We start from the raw sequence: 22,604 nt of genomic DNA on the forward strand, positions 1-22,604 counted from the left end.
GAAAAAGTGGAAAAACACACTTAATCGAAATAACCCATCCGTGCCTGCGCTCGTCTATGGAACCTATAGTGTCTATAGTTGTGACCTCGCATGCTGCATCGCGTTTTAAATTTACATGAAGATTAGTTAGTATGGGAAAACGTACTTTTTTATATTTTTGCTCTTTGCGGCTTCAATTTATCATCAATCACGTGACTCAATACGTTAACATATAGTCTGGAAGATGCCGAAAGACTTTGCCGAAGAAGGTACGCAGCTGGAAGGTCTACAAAAAATGTTATTACGTTTCAAAAATTGATTGTTCAAACCATATGCAAGAATTATGGACGAGAACAGCTTCCTTGGGAAGCTTACCAGACTGATCAAAGCAACGGTGGATGGTGTGCAAAACTGTGTGAAGATTTCGGGCGAACACTCCAGTTCGTTCGAATCGCGCCGGGGACTAAGACAAGGTGATGGACTTTCGTGCCTGTTGTTCAACATTGCGCTAGAAGGTGTCATGCACAGAGCCGGGTGTAACAGCCGGGGTACGATTTTCAACAGATCCAGTCAATTTATTTGATTCGCGGATGACATGGACATTGTCGGCCGAACATTTGCAAAGGTGGCAGAACTGTACACCCGCCTGAAACGTGAAGCAGCAAAAGTTGGACTGGTGGTGAATGCGTCAAAGACAAAGTACATGCTTGTGGGCGGAACCGAGCGCGACAGGGCCCGCCTGGGAAGAGACCGGTAGTCCTCTACGGACATGAAACATGGACAATGCTCGAGGAGGACTTGCAAGCACTCGGAGTATTCGAGAGACGAGTGCTTAGGACCATCTTTGGCGGTGTGCAAGAAGACGGTGTGAGGCGGCGAAGAATGAACCATGAGCTCTCCCAGCTCTACGGCGAACCCAGTATCCAGAAGGTAGCTAAAGCCGGAAGGTACGATGGGCAGGGCATGTTGCAAGAATGCCGGACAGCAACCCTGCAAAGATGGTGTTCGCTTCCGATCCGGCAGGTACGAGACGACGTGGAGCGCAGCGAGCGAGATGGGCAGACCAGGTGCAAAACGACTTGGCGAGTGTGGGGCGTACTCGAGGATGGAGAGATGCGGACTCGAAACGTGTATTGTGGCGTCGAATTGTTGATTCAGTGTTATCTGTTTAGATGTAGACTAAATAAATGAATATGCAAGAAATCAATGTTTCTGCCAGCACTACCGGACAACCTATGATTATCGAAGGGCAAAAAGAAGGAAGATGGCTTATTGTCGGATTTTTTTCTTTGTGAAATAATTCCGGATAGCTCCCATTAGCAGACCCCACACGAGGCATATATTGACAATACTTTTTTCGTCAAACTTTTCATCAAACTTTTCTTCAATATTTTCACTGATTAGCCGGCATGGCCGTAGCTGAAGAAAAACTCATTTTTTTCTTGAACTAATACGAATCAAATAGCGGTATAACGCACAAAACACGCAAACACTCAACCGTCATCGACTCCTGTGGGCAAACTGCGGGGGGAGATGAGGGGAAATATTGAAAGGAATATCAAACTTTTCTGATTTCCCTCAATATTTACTTCAATATTTTGGGTTCGCCCTCACACCATCAATCTTTTTCTTCAATAATCAAGAGTTTGTCAAACTTTTTCCGTCGTGTGGGGTCTGCTATTAGCTATAAAGCCCTATAAGATCAATTATTTTGAAATAACACTCAGTTAAATTATTGGTCTACGTAGTACGGCAGTGCTGGCAGAATAAACGATTTTTCGCATATGGTTTGAACACTCAATGTTCGAAGCGTTATAACTTTTTTTGTGGACGTTCCAGCAACGTGCCTTCTTTAGCAAAGTTTTTCGGCATTCTTTGGGTTATACTTTAACGCAATGTGCCACTTGGTTTACGATGAACTGAAACCTCTAGTAGTAGAAATGCAAAAATAAACGTTCTCCCATAATAATTTCCGTACAAACTTCAAACGCGATGCGGAAAGCGAGGTAGCAACCAATCGGTCCCAAATTCTGCACAGTTGTTCAGGACCCAGAATGGCTTCGAAAAACCATTGATTTGAAAAAATGATCATGACGCCCCACTCTAATAGACATAGACAATCATAGATAAATCAGCAGAATTCGAAGAAGTTTTACTATTTTACAAGTATTACCGCTTAGGGTGGCCATAACTACTGCAAACTATGGATGATCGCGCTTTTCTCGACCGGAGCCAAGAGCAATACAAACACGCGATACACATTGATACCTTTCGTTTTCTTGATGAATAGAACACGCACTGTACTTATACTAATATTATGCACATCACTAAAAACAATGCAAACGAAAATATTTTTTACTAATGAACTGTTTTCACAAAATTGCAATTTATAATAAATAAAACGTTCTAAACTCTGTAAATTTTCACCAAATCAAACAAAAATGAAAACTGGAAATATCGCATTCAAGGACACAAAATAAAATGCATGTTTGTACGGTGATAGTCACATAGTTACTCTTGTTTATTAGGTACACTGTAAAGTTCTGAGTACATGGTTACTCACAATTTCCTTTCGTTCTTTGAGTGAACGGTTATAACAAGTGGATGTATCTGGGTTTTTTATTCGCATATTTATGCCCAGGGAAGATGAGAAAACTTTCGTCGGTCTATACTCTAAACAGTTCTTGGATAACGAAAAGATGATGAACCACCCAGCGTGTTTTCATAGACAAGGAAGGATAGGTTGATTGTTCTGTAGGGTAAAATATATTCCAATTTAATCCAATCTAATTCAATTCAATCCAATCCGGGTACATTAAGTACAGCCTATACCCCAGAAGTAAAATGTGTGACATTACGTATATTACAATGCATAGTTTATTTACATTATTTATTTGTGCACAATACAATTAAAAAAAATCGATGATAAAGAATAACTAAATAATGCTAAAATTTTATCATAATATTTTTATTTTGCTGAAAAATATTTCCAATACTTTAAGAAGGGTTGGGCAGAGATTTTTTTTGGAGAATGTGCCTAAAATTTAAGTCGAATAATTCCTGCTCACTTTATACCTTAATAAAAAATATTTTATGCTTATAACACTTATTTTTGTATAGCCAGATTTCATGGAATAATTTTCAACACAATTGTTTGACACATAGGTTTTTCCTTGTCTATAATTTTAACTTAAACTTACGAAAAAACCGTTGTTGATTAATCTGGTTTTTAAAACAGTCTTTTTTCATAAGAAAATAAGCTGTGAACATTTCCCTCAGCTTGGGCAGAATGAGTACGTTTCATGAAGCGAAGCTCACCGCTGTAAATCATTTTCCTGAAAAAATAAGCATTATAATCAAAAGATTATCTGAAAGTAATAGTTTGTAGACTTACTTAAGATTTTGTAAAGATTTCGTTCCAATATCTTGGCAGCTATGTTGTAAACCGCACTGAAGGTAGGGTAAAAATCGTAGGACAGAACCTTTGTCAACTATGCTTCCACTAACTCCCTGTGCAACACGTAATTTATCCATATCCGTATGGAAATAGCGTGCACCTGCTGCTCCTTTCGCATCCTTACGTTCCATTGCTTCAAGGCTGCCCATTCCGCGATATTTCTTAAGGCGAACTCCATCGCTGAAAAAATATTCTCCAGGAGCTTCTGATGTACCAGCCAAAAGCGACCCCATCATCACACTGGATGCTCCCAAACAAAGAGCCTTCATAATGTGCCCGATTGATTGTATTCCACCATCAGCGATTACCGGAACTCCATACTCTCGAGCAATTCGGCTGACCTGATAGACAGCTGTAGCCTGAGGGCAGCCACAAGCCATAACCTCTTGTGTGATACAGATGGAACCGGAGCCCATGCCGACGCGTAGTGCATCACATCCTGCATCTATCAACGTTTTTGCCTGTTTTCGGGTGACTACATTTCCAGCGATGACCTACAAAAGTGATTGATGACAAACTAATGTAATCACAAGAAAATATTTTCAAAATTTCCATAGGTAGGGAGTGAGTGCTAGTTATGGATCCCTTGCGTATAATAGACCCCCTGAACAAAAACCAAAAGTTAACGCTGGAATCAACGATTTCCTGCAAATTTCCATTGGATAAAGTTGCTTCACATATCATGGTAGTTGTTCCATGCAATTGTTTTGGCCTGGGATACTGAAATTAAGTTATATTAACTAATTTGTAAAAGTAAATATGTTAGAGGGTCCATTACTAGCACACAAAGGGGGGGGGGTCCATAATAGGCAACAGGAACATGTGGAAATGGAACACGTAAATCAAATGGGGGGGACCATAATACGTATGTAAATAAACTCGATGTTGCGTATTATGGTCCCGGGGGTGGCCATAATAGGCAATTTGGCTACATTATTTTAAAATACTTATTTTAGTAGTAAAAATGAATGTTTTAGCATGTTTTATGTACGAAACGCATTGCTGATAACTGTTACTTGTCATCTGGTGCTACAGAATGGCAATATGTCATGAATCTGACTCTAGCGAAGTGATTGAAGTAAATTTCTGTCCTTAAGGGGTCCATTACTAGCACTCACTCCCTACAATAAAAATTTGTTTTAATAGACTGAAAAAAACTAGATCTTCCTCCAACATTTGAATAGAAATGCCTAAGATTATTGTTTAACAACGCAATAAATAAGGGATCTGAACACATATTCATCTCATCGCAAAATAAAGAAATACAACACCAATCTCGTTGCTTTTTTTTGCTAACATGCGTGCTCACTCACTGCTAAAAAAGTCACAAAAATAAGAAACAAATCAAATTCCTTTTAATTGCTTTGTTTTTGATGGGATGAACATCGGAACTATGATATGAAGTGCCGAACAGTTCCCCTGAATGAAGCACTAAATAAAAAAGAACTCTGTTAGTATCAACGTACCTCCGAGGTGTACGAGCAATATTTTAACGTTCTCGTACAACACAATTGTAGCCTGCACTGTCGTGCGTACTGTAGCGCTCTTTGTCAAGAATCTCTCAAAAATAGCCGTTTATTATTTGGAAGCTGCAATTCCACTTTATAGTTTCATTTTTTTTTTGGATCAGTCCAAAAGGCCGAACCTCAGAAGGCCGTATCACAAATGGCCGATAATGTCTTAGCATACCAGAAAAGGCCGAATACCCAGAAGGCCGAACCACGAAAGGCTGAATAATATAGAAGGCCGAATCATTACGAAGGTTTCAATCTTCCAACCAAGAGAACTTGGAATACTCAAAAATTAACGTTCCCTCTTATTATACTGTCCCATAAATAAAAACTTGTTCACGTGTTTTGCAAAAACTAGCAGCAATCTAATCAATCTTATTCAATTGAGGTATTTAACCCTTTATAAGGCAGACGATCCTAAATAATGAATTAAAAAAAACAACAATAAGACACATGTTGAAATCTCAAATTCTCAAATCTCATCGGCGATTCAAATCATGCGTGAATCAAGTCCCATCAGAATCATGGCCCAGAGAATCACTCATGATTCGAATCGCGATTTTCATCAAGGCATGATTTTTACATGTTCTTCATTGTTGAATGCATTGAATTAACTTTTTTCGCTTAAAACAATGGATATTAAATCCATATGTAAACAAAACATACGCCTAGATTGTGTTTTGACGCTTTTTAGAGCGAAATCAATTTTCGGTGAGTGAGCCTAGCGTTGCGATTCTGTCCGAGAAACTCAATTCGGGCTGTGACGAGGTAGCATTTATTGATAATATCAATATCGGATAAATAAATATCGATATCGTTGCGATATCTAATTTTGAATCGGAGACGAGCCAGCCTAGGGCTGAAAGTCTCATTATTGAAGACAAAAAAAAAATTGGATATCGATATCGGGTTCGATACCCGATAAGGTATGTAATTTTTTTCCTTTAATCTTTATTATTGTGTTTCTTATATTTACGAATTAAGTTAATCACTGAGGTATTACTGCCGTCCCAAGCATATCTGTCCCATGCCGATTTTTATCATTTTTGAGTTTTATGCATCAAACGTTCTAAATTAATGTATATTATCTTGTGAACAAATAAATACATATATAGTTTGTTTAAAAACTTGGCGAAAAAATATCGGGTCAATTTGTCCCATTGTAGAATTTCCAAGCATAACTGTCCCATTGAAACAGATTTCATATAACATGTATTAAATTATCTCGAAGAGGCCCATTTTTATTATCAAATCATTCAGAAATAGAATATGGGTTGTGGTATAGTTTCAATAGGTAAAAAAGGTTAATCCACCTAACATTGATGATGCCTTTCCTGTGCATTAGGAAAATTGAAAAGTAATAATTGAAGCATATTAAGATGGTTTATATTTGTGATACTTGAATAATTTCAATTATAAAAACCACATCCGTTCACTGCAGACACTAGATTTATTCTGCAGATCAAACTCATTATTTTTCATAGCTTATCTACGATAAACACCACATCTTCCTTTTATATAAATTTGTTAAATACTAATACATTTTGTTTATATACGATTCTGAATTTCATTATTATTTAAATTTAATTACATTACATATTCTTTACAACGTTTAGGTATGTCTCGAATCGCCCTTTCTACCAGATTGGTACGGCTATCGCCTTTTTTTTACTGCAATGATACGGCTATCGCCTTTTTCTGCCGAAACGGCAGCGGCTATCGCCTAGTTCCTTTGTGCGCTGTATTGTTCTTCCAAGTGACTGAACAATGTATGTGTTTAATATCAATAGGGATTACATGTGCGAGAATTCATTTACCTCAGATACCGTTGATAAGAAACACGATGTTTAGTAGTTCACGGTTTATTAACGATAGACAAAGAGTGATGTAACATGGGTGGTATATATACAAAACTCAAATTTCATAGCCTTCTGCCAGAACATATATCAATACGGTCTAAATAATTTAATATAATTTAACACCCTCTCTTAGACCCAGTGTTGAACGATGTTTCAAGAAAGCAGCAGCAGATAGACCCTTCGTAAAGATGTCCGCCAGTTGATCTCCAGTCGGGATGTGCTTCACCTTGATTGTGTTATTTTGGATGTAGTCTCTGATGAAGTTGTATCGCATGTCCAGATGCTTCATCCGTTTCTGGTCACGGGGTTCTTCGGCAAATTTGTATACAAGATTGGTTGTCCTCATAAATCACCAAAGGAGTGTTCAAGTTGACTTCAAATTCCTTTAGCAGATTCCGCAACCAGATTGCCTCACACGACGACTGGCTCAATGAGACATATTCCGCTTCTGTCGACGATAATGAAACGTTGCTTGCTTCCGTGTAGTCCAAGAGACCGTAAACTTGAAAAACATAACCACTTGTTGAGCGACGGTCGACCAGGTCACTTCCCCAATCAGCATCGGCAAATCCGACTATAGGATCGGGAACAGGATTGCGTCGGTACTCTAAGCATAAATGCTTAGTGCCTTGCAGGTACCGTAATACTCGCTTAAGATGGTTCCAATGTACGTCGGTGGCACCGCTTTGGAAACGGCTTAAAATGTTGACTGCAATACTAATATTGGGACGGGACGATAGCATCAAATAGGTTAAACATCCTACGAGTTCCCGGTTTGGATGCCTGGTAGTTTCTTCTTCATCCTTCTTTCTTTCCAACTTGAGAATTGCGTCCATCGGAGTTGCTGCTGGTTTACAGCTGTCCATACCAAATTGCTTCAACAAAGCAGAAATATAATTAGCTTGATCCATGTGCAACGTACCTCTATTTTTGTTGTACTGAATCCGTATACCAAGGAAGTTTTTCAGTTCTTGCATATTATCCATTTCAAATTCATTTGCCAAGCTTTGTTTAATCCTGCTCATTTCTTCCAGGGAACTTGATGCTAGAATCACAGACAAACAGACATAACACTCGTCAAATTACCATCGTTCACTGATTTACTGGTCATTTCAAATAATCATTAGTTGACCAATCGATCACTCGTGGCGCACGCATCGCATTTGCTCGAGTTTGACGTTTGCTCACTATCGCCATCTGGTTCGTGATTTGCTCAACTAACTGAAATCAACAGATGTCGGTAGTGTTTGAACGACGATGAATTTGATGAGTAAATGTTCAATGTATTATGTCTGTTTGTGTGTTTTTTTATGGCTGCCGCATGTAGATGGTTTCCGATATGGTACTGTTGAGGAATGCGGTTCGTACGTCCATCTGGTGCAAAAACAGATTTTTCTACACTGCCACTGCTAATAAGGTCCTGACGGTTGTCATTCGAACCACGGGTGCATACATTTCTTGATAGTCGTACCCTTGATGTTGGGAGCATCCTTTGGCCACAACCCTTGCTTTGTACCTGCTGATTGAGCCGTTATCTGCATACTTGAGCTTAAATATCCACTTGTAGGGAACCGCTCGAGCACCGGCTGGAAGGTCTACGAGGTCCCACGTGTTATTTTTCCGGAGCGCATTCATCTCGCTGTCGATCGCAAGCTTCCACATAATTTTCTGCATTCAATGAAAAAGCAACGATATTGGAGAAACGAGCAGGTTGTTTGCGCTGTCTCTCACTCCGTCGAACTGGGACTTCTTTGTCTTCAGCACTTCCAAATTCTTCCGATTCAGAGCAACTATGACCACCGGCTGCCTCATCTTCAGATTCTTCAAATAATGGAACTGGTTCGCGATTCGCTTCACTTGGCTTGTCCGGCTCAACAGCTGATACAGGGTGGTCAGACACCATGTGGTCATCGGTGTACACCAATTTACGATGCGATTTTGCTTCTTCAACGACTACATCACGTGCAATAACAATCTTGCGTCGTATTGAATTCCACACACGATATCCGTTGATTCCGTAGCCGACTAGGTAGCACAGTTCGCTTTTCGCATCGAGCTTTGTTCGCTTCTCCTTGGGAACGTGGCAGAATGCTTTACCACCAAAAACACGCAGTTTAGACACATTAGGCTTGTGCCCGCACCACATATCATACGGTGTATTCTCCTCAACCACGGCTTTAGTAGGACTTCGATTGATAAGATGAACTGCGGTTAGAACCGCCTCGCTCCACATGGTTCGTTTAAAACCCGCATCGTATAGCATTGATCGTGCCCGTTCCATAATCGTCCTATTCATCCGCTCTGCGACGCCGTTCTGTTGTGGCGTATACGGCACGGTTGGCTCCATGACGATTCCTGCTTCCTCACAGTAATTATTGAAATCGGAACTCATGTACTCACCGCCATTCTCGCTTCTCAGTCTGGCAATTCGACTGCCAAAATGTGCCGTCGCCATGGCAGCATACTTCCGGAAAGCATTGAAAACATCCTTCTTTGACTTTAACACCTACACTTCCGTGAAATGTGTGAAGTCGTCGATAAAGCTGACGAAAATCTTCTGGCCATCCCAAGAGACAGGTGTGAATGGACCGCAGACATCCGTGTGGATGAGCTCTAATGGACGAGATGAACGAACTTGAACTGCTTCTTCGAAAGGTTGTCTTGCTTGTCTTCCTTTCACACATGGCTCGCAAACACCTGCGTCCGGCTTCAGCTTTTCGATAACATCAATTCCTTCGACCATTCCACTTTTGATGAGCTTCGCTAATCCCGCACTTGGCGACTTTGATAACTACAGGTGATTCCAGCGTGCGCACATTTTCCAAATAACTTTTGTCGCATACCATATGCTCAGACGCACCGCTGTCTAGTACCCAACAGATTTTTCCAGGGACCCGGTTACTTTCTACCATCATGAAAGCCACATCACTTTCAGATTCTGCTACATGTGCTTTGCTTTTCTTCTTCTGCTTCTCTGGTTTGGTTATAAGACGTTCTTGCTTCAAAATTTCCGGACAATTTACTCGCTTGTGGCCAGGCTTTTCGTAAGCATGGCACTTGAATACAAACTTGCCACTTTTGCTTACAAAAGCTGTACTAGAATCCAGCTTCTCCACGTTGTGTTGTCGCTTTGCGTCTTCACTCAGCAACCTTGATTTGACGAATTCCATCGAGCATTGCTCCACCGGTAACGTTTCCAGAACTGTGATGAGCTGGTCGTATGATTTCGGCATCGACTGTAGCAAGAAGAATACTACAACTGGTTTGTCGAATTTGATTTCCGCCGACTCTAGTTCGCGGATGGTCTTCTCGAACGCCAGAATGTGCTCCTCCATAGGTCGTTTCTCTTCGTGCTTCATTCCAGCAAGTTGCTTCAGAAGATAGAACACACCCGAGACTCCTTTCCGTTCAAAAGTGCGTTGCAACGTGTTCCAAATTGCTTTCGGAGACGTTTTTCCACGGATGTACTCTAATTGAGAATCCGCAATCTTGTGTATTAGGATTGACTTGCACTTGGCATCCTCTTGCTTCCGCTTCAGGCGCTTGTCTTCCTTTTCCTTCTTCACCGCTGCCGTGTCCTCTGCAAAAACCAGGAAAAAATCTTCTTCTTCCAGAGCCTTCTGGATACAATGGAGCAAACCTAATTCCTCCAGGTAAGACTCCATCCGGAAACTCCAATTGGAAAAATTTGTCACGTCGAAAAGGTACACGCGCTGCGTCCGTTCGTCCTCCATACTTGATTCACGTTTTAGAACCGAACCGAAAAAAACGATAAACGCGGCCACGCTACTGACTCCACCGAAAAACTCAAACGACACAAGAAAAATTTTCTTTCCGAACGTGTTATTTCCGGTTACTATGGTTACGTGGAGAGCCCATAACCTGATAAGAAACACGATGTTTAGTAGTTCACGGTTTATTAACGATAGACAGAGAGTGATGTAACATGGGTGGTATATATACAAAATTCAAATTTCATGGCCTTTCACCACAGCATATTTCAATACGGTCTAAATAATTTAACAGTGGAAACAGAAGAAGAAAATAAAATTTGTTCAAGCCTTAAAGAATCTTAAAAAATGATCGACGGGGAAGGACAATTTGTGAATGTTTTTTTTAAGCATGATTTTAATTTTTTTTCTCGAACAGAACCGTATCCCGCAAGTTTTTTCTACTTGGGTTTAGTTCTATGCTTGACCAATACATACATACAAATATACATACCTGCAAGTCGGGATATTTCTGTTTGATATATTTGATCATATCAATCTGGTACGAAGAATTTCCCTGAGAAGAATCCAGTACTACGACGTCAACTCCATTCTGTACTAACAGCTCGAGTCGCTCCTTATCGTCTTCTCTGGTTGAAATGGCAGCTCCGACGAGCAATTGTTTGTTGCTATCCTTGGAAGCATTCGGGTAGCTTCTTGCTTTCTTCAAATCAGTTCTAGCAATTAGTGCAACCAATTCTCCATTTTTGTTCACAATTGGCAGTTTTCCTTTTTTACTTTTCTCGAGTATATGGTTGGCCTCTTGCAAAGTTACCCCGCTGGGTGCTGTAATCATGTCCTCAACCTTCGTCATAATGTCTTTCAACTTGAGGGCAACATCTTCTTCTCGAAAATCAATGTCTCTGGATGTAACAATACCCAGCAGGCGCTCTCCCAGACGGCCATGCTCTGTAATAGGATATCCGGTGAAACCGTTCTTTTTCTTGGCGTCCAAAACGTCGGCCACATTATTGTCCGGGCTCATAACCATCGGATCTCGGATGAAGCCGTGTTTATACTTCTTCACCTTATGCACTTCGTTGGCTTGGAATTCTGGGGTACAGTTATGATGAATGATGCCAATGCCACCGCAAAGCTGGAATAGATATTTCAAACATGATTGGCTAATAATGTACTTCGAAAAGTTATTTAAAGAAATAAAATATATTTATCGCAATTTAGTGATTGTAGTGATGTAATCCCTGTTTGGAAAATATGTTTTAGACTGTACTGATTTGTCTTTATTATCGATATTATCAGTCCGAGACTGATTCATCTCGTAGCTGTGGTATTTATCTAAGTGTATCTTTTCCATTTATTATGGTATTTTTTTTTTGTAATTTTGTTGTCGAGGTTGCGTGCGTGTGTGGGTGTGCTTGAGTGAGTGTGTGTGTCTGGATTTGCTTGTGTTTTTTTCTTCATAAGCAATGGAGGGGGATTCTGCACAACAGATATCCTGGGTTGTCCAGCGAGGTTAGCTGCGTGTCCTTGCAGTATCGAACATCGTGACTCGCTTTTTTAGAAGAACACAATGGTATCGTGCCAGCGCATTGCCAGCTTTCCAGGTGGCCTTACCACGCCCTATGTCCTCGGAAGGTGGGAAGGTTCGACTCCGGTATGACCCATGAAGTCGACTCCGAACCCTTGGACCACCTCTTATTTGCGCCTGAACTAGCCATCCCTGAGTCCACGCGCCACCTTCTGTGTAGCTCCGAGACGATTTGGACGATAGCCGATAAAACGGCGTCCCAGCCAACTTCATCTTTACACATCCCCCGAACTAGGTTGTCCGGGGTAGTGTCCAGACCACATGTGGCAAGCATGTGGTCACGCATTGCGGGAAAACGTGGGCACACGAACAACACGTGTTCCGCCGTTTCCTTTAAACCTGCGCACACCAAACACTCGGGCGAGGCCGAGCACGCCAGCTGCGTTACCTGCACTGTGATTTTGCAGCACGCTTAAACGCCGGGCACTTCGAACCCCCCATGGGGTGCTTGTTGTTCACAGCTTTGCTGGAACAAATTAAACAATTGGGAGGGTTCGTGCAGCATTGTGCCTTATGTCCCTCCAATCCACATCGTCGGCAGAGCTTGCTTCTGTCAGGGCCTTTGCAGTCCCATTTCTTGTGCTCCGGTTCCAGGCACTTGAAGGAAACTTTGGGTTGCTCGTATATACCGACAGGGCACACCGACCATCCCACCTTCACACTCCCTACCTTGACTACCTTGGGGGCGTCCGCTGCAGATAGCCGAACCAATGCTACCTGCGTCCCTGTCGGACCTTTCCGTAGCCGAACGGCTGCGGTGGACGTTTCCACTTCACACTGTCGCCGCCGAGGTCGCCTCAGTGTCGTGACGAGCTCTTCGAATTCGGTGATCTTGTCCAGGTCTTTAACCCTTAGATTCACCTCCGTCGTGAGTGTCCTCACCTTGACCGTCTCGCCTAGGACTTCCTCCGTCAACTTCTTGTAGGCGGCGCCCTTTTGCGAGATGCCCCGCTTCAGCTCGAGGATCATCTCGCCCGTCCGGGTACGTCTTATTCGACGTACGTCGGCGCCGAGTTCACCGAGCTTGACGTCACTCCTCATCGTCTTCAAGACGTCCGAGTACTTAGCCTCGTCTTGATGACTAGGGCATCGCCCCTGGAGCGATTGGCGCCTACCCTAGACTTCTTGCTACCTTCATTCGCCTGGACCTTCTTTTCGGCCCTTGACGTCTTCGGTTTCCTCTTGTTCTTGACCAGGGTCCAGGAGGCGTCGTCCCCCTCTATTACCCTGGTGTGATGCGGTTGAGAGCTCTCAGCCTGCCGTAACCCCTTACCGCCGTCTTTCCTGGGTGGACGGACTTTCCAGATCCTTCCTCCCCCGGTTTTGGAGGAACCTGTCCGGGGTTCAGCATCCCAGCTCCACTACCCTTGTTCGGGGTAGTATAACCCTCCGCGTTTTGGAGCGGCCGCCAGGGAACTCATCTCCTGGAGACTGTCTCTCCCGTTTTTGTGTCTGCTCGCGAATACTGGCACGCCCTCGGTCGATTCGACCTTGCCCGAGTCCGCGAATCCTTGGGCCTCAGTCTGGGTAGACCTCGACTCCACGGATCTCACGGGCTTGCACTTGGCCGTCCCGACCGCCCTCTCCAGCTTGGCGTCCAACATCGACTTTCGAAGTTTCAGCAAGCTCCCCTTGAAGTCCTTACTGATATTATGCTTCGATGACGCAAAGTCGATTATGACGTCCAGCTGTTCCGTCGCCACCTCGAAGGCCGAAAGCCCATCGCGTTTGCGGTTCATCGCCCTCACAAGCCACGGGCCGTCCATAACCACTACTGGCGTAGCCGGGGAGAAGGTTAAGTGATCCACGCTGGCGCTGCGCACCGAGCTGCCGACTATTGCCTCTGACCTCCTAGGTGGATACCTGAGCAACCCACCTCTTGCGAAGGGGTTGTCGCCTACACTACTACCACTAATTGAAGAATTGACTTGGTTTTCCATTTTGGTCCCACGAGTTGCTCGGGAAAAGAGATCCACCACGCCAGAGCCCAGCATGACGCGGTAAGGGACAATTACTGTGGAGGGTGCCCAGGTACCCCACAGGCTCCGTTAAAGGCCTAGCTTATTATTTCACCCCCCTGGCCATGCATCCCTTCGGCACGGGTCGCTTAACGTCTTGGGATTAGGAGTTAGGGACGATGGTCCCCTTGGTCGCACCCCCTCACTCTAGCTGATGTCAGAAGGACAACAGTGCCCAGGCTGCACTATCAGCTAAGTACACACCTCCACAGACTCCGTTAACTGCCTGGCTAATTGTTTCACCCAGCAGTCCATTCATCGCGTCGGTACGGGTCGTATGACACCTTGGGATTCGGGGTTAGGGACGTCATATTCACTTGTCATAAGACGAGTTTGTACAATCCCATTTAATTCCACCACTCAATTGTACCTTGACAGATACGTATTTCGACCTCAACAGTAAGGTCGTCTTCAGTGTCTCGTGCTTGACTCGACGTCACGTCTTATGACAAGTGAAGACATTCCACTAAAAAGCACAAAATAATTTTCTTAACAAAATTAACGTCATATTGTCAACTTTACAACTGATAATCTGACCAGATTTACACCGTTACGCACTTCAGAGTATCCATATCCCAGCATAACGGATATGCGTGTGTGGGTGTGTATGTGCGCGTGGGAGGATGTGCGTGTTGGTGAGTGTGCGTGTAGCCAAATCGAATCGCTACGAATCGAGATTTAGATCCTCACACATGATTACAATGTATGAAAATCATGGTTGTCTTAATACTTATTCCCGGCGGTATATTCCCCAGAAAACCATACCCCAGAAAGCCAATCCTTAGAAAATAGAGAAGAAAATGATTTTTTTAATTTCTTTATTAAAGTGATTTTTAAATTATAAATAAAGTTCATCACTAAATTGCATTTACTTGTTTTCTTATGAAATACCTCCCCTAGAGATACAATTGTAGAAGGGATGCTCATATGGCATAATGCTGTTTGACATAAACATGAGTTAGATGTGCCAGGGCCATTAAGCATTGTTAGAAACTAGACTCAAATTCGGCCTTTTGGCGTAGTGGCCAAAAGAGGAAGAGTGGACCAGCTTCTTATGTTAAAGCACGCATTTGTCCGGAATAAGGGAAATAAGTAAATGATTCCTTCTTTTGAAAAGTGAATTTTCCCGGAATAAGGCAAATGAGTCCATAATTCCCTATTACTATACATGCGTTTGCCGGTAGTCAGACTCACACATGAACGATTCCTTTTTGTATGCACTAGCCCGAAATAATACAATAAAAAAAGTGTTATATTTTGAAGCACGCGTTTGCCCAGGAAAAAAGGAAAATTCCTTCTTGAAAAGCCCCAATTTTCCCAGAACAAGTAGATGATGCCTTCTTTGGAAACATGAATTTGCCCGAAGTATTCCTCCTGCACGCTTTAGGCATTTGACGAGAATAAGGCGAAAAAGTAGATGACTCTATTAAAACAAATGAAATGCTCGAATGAGGCGAAACGTAGATAGACGCTTCTGGAAAAGCAAACGTTTTCTTAAACTGGGACGAAAGAGTATAATTGGCATTTTTAAGCATGCGTTTGATGTTCTGCTACCATTCATGCCATATGGTGCATCCTGGGGAATGGTACTTTCAAGAGTGGTTTTCTGGGAACGTTTTTTTCTGGGGAGCGGTTTTTTGGGGTATTGTTTTTGAGGAATGTTATAGAAGCATTCTCAACATTATCATTGCTGGGTGGATTCATATGTTTTATTTTTATTATTGTCTAAATCACGAGGCCAAATCTATTTTTTTTTTGCCCCTTAGGATTGCTATGATCGGGGTGAGTTTTTGAAGGTTGACAAGTGATAATGTCGGAATAACCAGTCTAATTTGACCAAATGAACACCGGACTGTGGGAATCAGCTAACATAATCCTCTTGAAAACTTTCAGGAATATGGTTTGGTCAGTCAAGTCAGTCACATAGGACAAAGTCTAGTCAAAATGCAAATTTGAATATGTCAGTATTGTCAGTATCATTTCTATAATTGTGAGTTGTATAATTAATGTAAAACACAACTTGTCTTCTATATTTTAGATCTGTTATTGTCACTGTGTTGTTGTCGGTTGTCTGTTAAGTTTCAACATAAAGGTCTTCTATAATTTGATCTTATTAGTGTTTTAGTCATTGTTAGATACAGTATGCATAAAACTACAAAAGAATTGTTGTCTTCTCCTTCTTCTATGGCTCTACATTCCAACTGGAAAATGGCCTGCTTTTCAACTTAGTATTCTATTAGCATTTCTTCAGTTATTAATTGAAAGTTTTTCTATGCCCGCCATTGCATGAGTATGTATCTTATGTGGCAAGTACAATGGATACACTATGCCCATGATGTCGAGAAAGTTTCCAACCCGAAAACATCCTAGACCGGACCGAGAATCGAACTCGCCATCTCCGGATTGGCAATCCTACGCCTTTGCTCGCAAGGCTATTGGAGAATTGTTAAGTGGGTGTCCTACGAAAGGCTGAAACACATAAGGCTGAATGCTCATAAGGCTGAACTAAAAAGGCTGAAATCTTGAAAGGCTGAAAGCCTCAAAAGGCTGAAAGTATCAGAAGGCTGAAACGTATCGAAAGGCTGAAATTGATGGGATGAAATGAATCCCAACCATACGATATGTTGTACCAACTATGTTGAGTGGTTGGATAGTGAATAATTGATAAAGAATAGAGAATAATGAATAAAGAAGAATAAAAAATAAAGAATAAAGAATGAAGAATAAAGAATAATGAATAAAGAAGAATAAAAAAATAAAGAATGAAGAATAAAGAATAAAGAATATAGAATAAAAAATAAAGAATAAATAATAAAGAATAATGAATAAAGAATAAAGAATAAAGAATAGAGAATAAATAATAAAGAATAAAGAATAAAGAATAAAGAATAAAGAATGAAGAATAAAGAATAAAAAATACAGAATAAAAAATAAAGAATAAAGAATAAAGAATGAAGAATGAAGAATAAAGAATAAAGAATAAAGAATAAAGAATAAAGAATAAAGAATAAAGAATAAAAAATAAAGAATAAAGTATAAAGAATAAAGAATAAAAAATTTACAGAAACAAAGGAAGGAGGAAAAAAGAAGGAAGAAGAGAGAATGAAGACGGAAGAAGAGAGAAGGAAAAAAGATGGAAGATTGAAAGAAGAAGGAAGAAGGAAAAAGTAAGATAAAGATAAAAGAAGAAATAATGATGAAGCGAGACGAAACAAGGAAGAAGGAAGGATGTTCTATGTTACCGCCATCGGGAGTGACAATGGGTCATCGCTCTCACCGGCAGTCTGGAGGTCGTAGAGAAAAATCGTTCAAAAAGGTCTCTTATATTTTATTCTTCTTGCCCTCAGATACATTCAATGCATTCTACAAGCATTCATTCAGTGACCCATTCTCACCCCCGACGACAGTACCTCAAAATTTTATGAGCTGTATAGACTACAAAATAAGAATTCCGTATAAAAATTGAAAGACAACAAGAAGTTACAAGAAGGTTGCGGATCATTTTAGTTTGTGCTCCTTTTAACGTCAAATGTGAATTCTTCCACTAATATTGGTTTCTCACGATTTTTCAGCCTTTCGAGTTTCAGCCTTTTGTTATTTCAGCCTTATGTGAGATTTTTACTTTTCAGCCTTTCGTGTTCAGCCTTACGAGTTTTCAGCCTTATGTGATTCAGCCTTTCGTGGAAGACCCTGTTAAGTATTGCCTTACAAATCCTATGTCCTTCCTCTATCTATCAATATCTGCTTTCACCTTTTATCAATCCCTATTTTCTCTTTTATAGCTCAAGTAGAGAACTTTTTTCTTCTGTCTCTCTTCTATATCAAAAATTTCAATTCAATATTTATCCATCCAATAGTACAGTAATCTTCTTCCTTGGCTACTCTAAATAATTTCTCAACAACAAATTAAAAAAAAAATCTATCTAAATATCTAAATCTTCTTCTTCTTCTTCTTATTGGCATTACATCCCCACACTGGATGTGGAGTGCTACAATGAAAGGGACTCGGTGCAAGTGCGACGTGTCAAGAGAGCAGCTTCGTTGCTTAAATGGCAAAGAGCATGGGACACCGCAGTCAAAGGTCGTTGGACCCACAGACTGATTCCAGATGTGTCCAACTGGGTTGATAGGAAGCATGGTCAAGTCAACTTCCACCTAACACAGGTGTTGTCTGAACATGGCTGCTTTAAGAAATTCCTACACAGGTTTGGCTTCGCAGATTCTGCGGAGTGTCCTGAATGTGTAGGTGAGGTAGAATCGGCAGAGCATGTGATGTTCGCATGCCCGCGATTCGAGATAGAACGCAATGCCATGCTGCTTATTAGTGGTATGGATACAACCCCGGACAACCTCGTCGAGAGGATGTGCCGGGAGGAAGCTATATGGAATGCGGTGAACACAGCATCTCGACAGATTATGTCGAAACTGCAGCGGTGGTGGCGTCTTGAACAAAACCAACGTGTGCAGTAAGGGCACCTGTGATGCAGTGAACACTTTGCTCATCCCGACAACCAACATGTCGTGGGTGGGCTGCGGGGACCTCAGTATGTAGATATAGAGGTCATACTATCATAGCTTGCGATCGACGGGTGGTGAGGTAGCCACCCTTGAAGTCGATGTTGTGTGTATTGACGTCAAGTGCGTTAGCATAGGCGTGAGCGTTCTCAATAGTCCCCCCCTGATGTATTGCTTAATTGCGGGCCAGGGGTACGGACTGGCGAAAGGGTTTTGGTTTTAGTGGGTCGGGTAAGAGTTACATGACATACCCATCCCCACACTACCTGAGTACCTCCTCAGGTGTCTGGTTGCAGATTTCCGTTTACCCTTGCTCAAGAAAAAAAAAAAAAAATCCCCACACTGGGACAGAGCCGCCTCGCAGCTTAGTGTTCATTGAGCACTTCCACAGTTATTAACTGCGAGGTTTCTAAGCCAAGTTACCATTTTTGCATTCGTATATCATGAGGCTAACACGATGATACTTTTATGCCCAGGGAAGTCGAGACAATTTCCAACCCGAAAATTGCCTAGACCGGCACCGGGAATCGAATATTATTATTTTATTTTATGATCAATCTATTTTTTTTTTTAATCCTAAGTTTTTTCTTGGCTGATTTTTGGTTTGCTATGACGTTAGGACTTATCATCAGAACCAATGCAATGTTTATGCAAGAAATATTCATTGTTATGGAGAAACATAAATTCAGATTTCTATCATTAAGCTGTTTTCTATTCATTTAATTCCATCGACATTACTATTCTGAATTTTCCAACCTGATGCAAATCCTGATAAGTCTAAATAGTTCTCCCCTCCCAATTGAAAACATTCTGAAATTTGATGGTCTCTAAAATATAAGAATGATCTATTCTGCCGCGATTCGCATAAGAGTCCCATGTCGATTTTTCACGATTTTGATTTTCTTTAAGAAATAAGCTTAAAATGAACTCATAGATCTTTAAGAAAAACTGATAAAATAATAGGCTTTTTTCTAGAAATTTGAAAATCAAAACCCACTTGTGTTGTCTCATCTTGCTATTTATTCGCATAACAGTCACATTCCAAATTTTAATACATTCTCACACAAAACATCAATGTAATTATGGTCCATTTGATAGTTCCATAGCAATGTATACAGATAAAGAATATTATGCCAAATTTTCATAAAGATTGCTGGTTTTATCGATTTATTAGAATTTTTTAAATTTCTCCATGTAAAACGAGTTTGCAAAATTCAACGGCATTTTTCTCAAGTTGAAGAAAACTGACATGGGACGCTTATGCGAATAGGGGCAGTATTGTGATTCATGATTTCTCCATTTCAATCTATATTACAAACTATCCTATCCTACCTGTGGCCACGCGTTGGCTTCACTACTTCCAGCGGACGAGAAATTGTTAATTTCCCGATACCTTGGAGAGTGCTAATGAGCCCTAGCGGATTCTCCATGTATGGAGCTATATCTGAGAAGTATGCCTGGACATACGATCAGGGGCTCAGTCTACAAAGCAGCCGATCCACTGTGAATCGTTAGAGGCGTACTGAAGTGCTCCAAATGTGATATGATACATAGATGAATATTATCGTCAGTGCCGTCAACCCCCGTGACCTTGGCTAGGAAAATCACGAGGCCAAATTTAATTGTTAACAAAAAACTTATACTTCGCATAAGCAAACACAGATGTTAGATTTAATTATGATTATCCGAAGACTACTAGTGTAAATAAATTACAAACAAAATTTGTTCTGGCATAAGAAAGAAAACTAAACGAAGAATTCTCGACACAGATTCACAATACGTTACATATAAAACCTACCGCCATCGATATAGCCATGTCAGCTTCAGTAACCGTGTCCATAGGCGATGAGACCAAAGGTCCCTTCAGCATAATCTTCTTAGTGAGTGGTGACGACAAGTCTACTTCATCGGATGTGAAGTCAATGTACCCGGGTAGAATGATGAAATCACTAAAATTTACGAAAAAAAATATTATCGTTTTGAAAGTAAAAACATGCGTACAAGTTCACGGAAATGGTCAAAGTGCTTAAACCTAAGGATCCTACATTCAGAGAATCTGAGCCAAATGAACATTGTCATTTTTGCGGATTGACAGGTATTGCGATTGTAATGAAAAAGATTTTACGAAAAGTTTTGTCGAATAAACAATTTGTTTTACATTGGCAAGTTGAAGTAGTCTAGTTTATGCATGGTACTTTGTTCATTTGTATTGCACTTTTCTTTTAGTGATAATGCACTGTTGGACGTTAGATAACGAAATCTGAAAATGCCATTATACGCAAAGTCATGTTCGAGCTCCAACAAGTGCTGTGCTGGCAAGTGCTGGCAGCGTTTGTTTACAAAAGTAACAGCGTTGCTAAATCGTCTGGAAAAGTATTCGCACATCTCTTAATATAGGATCCCTACTTAAACCTTATGATATATAAGGGTATTTTTTTCTCTGAGTGTACATAGTTAAGTTTTTTTTAATATTTCAGATTACACAAGCTTAATGGCAGGGGCCCTCCTTAGCCGTGCGGTAAGACGCGCGGCTACAAAGCAAGACCATGCTGAGGGTGGCTGGGTTCGATTCCCGGTGCCGGTCTAGGCAATTTTCGGATTGGAAATTGTCTCGACTTCCCTGGGCATAAAAGTATCATCGTGCTAGCCTCATGATATACGAATGCAAAAATGGTACCTTGGCTTAGAAACCTCGCAGTTAATAAATGTGGAATTGCTTAATGAAAACTAAGCTGCGAGGCGGCTCTGTCCCAGTGTGGGGATGTAATGCCAATAAGAAGAAGAAGAAGAATGGCAGGATAAATAGTCAAAGTGTCACTCATCTTATTTTCATTTCATATGATTCACGTAAAATATCTTATAAATGCTTGTATTTATTTATTTATTTATTTATTTAAGGCCTACATCAACAGACTACTTATGTCCTAATGATGGTTATAAAAAAATATAAGTATACATATCGTTAAAAACTTTTTTAAAAAGGACACAAACACTAAAACAGCTATCTATTGCGAATTCTTTGAATCTTCGACGCAGCGTCTGACGAGGCATATTGTAGAAACCCTGTTGAATATACGCTGTAATCCTTCAGTACTACAGTTCATACTATAGTTAGTCCGACGAAATGGCATTCTTAACATAGCGTGATTGCGAAGTGTTCTCGGCTGTACATTAATATTAATCTGTTCCAAAATGTCACTACAATCTATTCGGCCTTGCAAAACGTCTGCAACAAGTACAGCTCGAGCGGTGTTACGGCGTTCTCTTAGCGGCTCCAGATCGATAAGCCGACAGCGTCTTTCATAACTTGGCAGGCGCAATGGATCTCTCCACGGTAGTCTACGCAGAGCAAATCGTAGGAAGCCTCGTTGCACGGACTCAATTCGTTCGGCACCGTTCGTATAATTGGGATTCGGAGCAATACTCCAGTATCGACCGCACCAGTGAGCAATACAAAGACTTCAGACAGTAAATGTCAGAAAATTCTTTAGCCATCCGAAAGATAAAGCCCAGGGTTTTGGAAGCCTTACCTACAACGCATTAAATATGCATTTTGTACGTCAGCTGGGAATCCAAAATTACGCCCAAGTCTTTGACATAACTCAGACGTTTTATGCTGGTATTAAAAAGCGTGTAGTTGAATCTAACGGTATTTTTAATCCGAGAAAAAGTGATCATCGAGCATTTTGCCGGATTGACTATCATACGGTTGACATTGCACCAATTGGCAAAGGATTCTAACTGAAGTTGAAGGAAATAGCAATCGTCGAAGGATTGGATTTGCGAGAACATTTTCAGGTCATCGGCATACGATAGGCGGGGAACCTCGAGTACAAAATTCACGTCATTGAAATATAGTAGGAAGACTAACCCAAATGACTTCCTTGGGGTATTCCCGATGTAGCCACGAAGGAATCAGATCTGCAGTCGCCGATAGCAACCGTTA

General features: G+C 41.2%; 1 protein-coding gene across 1 annotated transcript in view; it reads right to left on the reverse strand.

Annotated features, from left to right (window-relative positions):
• Positions 1-2,855: 2,855 nt before the first annotated feature.
• LOC134226765 (inosine-5'-monophosphate dehydrogenase) overlaps positions 2,856-22,604 on the reverse strand; it is a 28,522-nt gene continuing 8,773 nt past the window's right edge. The window contains exons 3-6 of the mRNA XM_062707737.1: positions 20,457-20,607; positions 11,031-11,672; positions 3,374-3,930; positions 2,856-3,314 (exon numbers count right to left, since the gene is read on the reverse strand). Coding sequence (XP_062563721.1) covers positions 3,209-3,314; positions 3,374-3,930; positions 11,031-11,672; positions 20,457-20,607 — 1,456 coding nt within the window. The 3' untranslated portion in view covers positions 2,856-3,208. The remainder of the gene's footprint in view (positions 3,315-3,373; positions 3,931-11,030; positions 11,673-20,456; positions 20,608-22,604) is intronic.

Source organism: Armigeres subalbatus, chromosome 3 (assembly GCF_024139115.2).
Source record: "Armigeres subalbatus isolate Guangzhou_Male chromosome 3, GZ_Asu_2, whole genome shotgun sequence".
NCBI lineage: Eukaryota > Metazoa > Arthropoda > Insecta > Diptera > Culicidae > Armigeres > Armigeres subalbatus.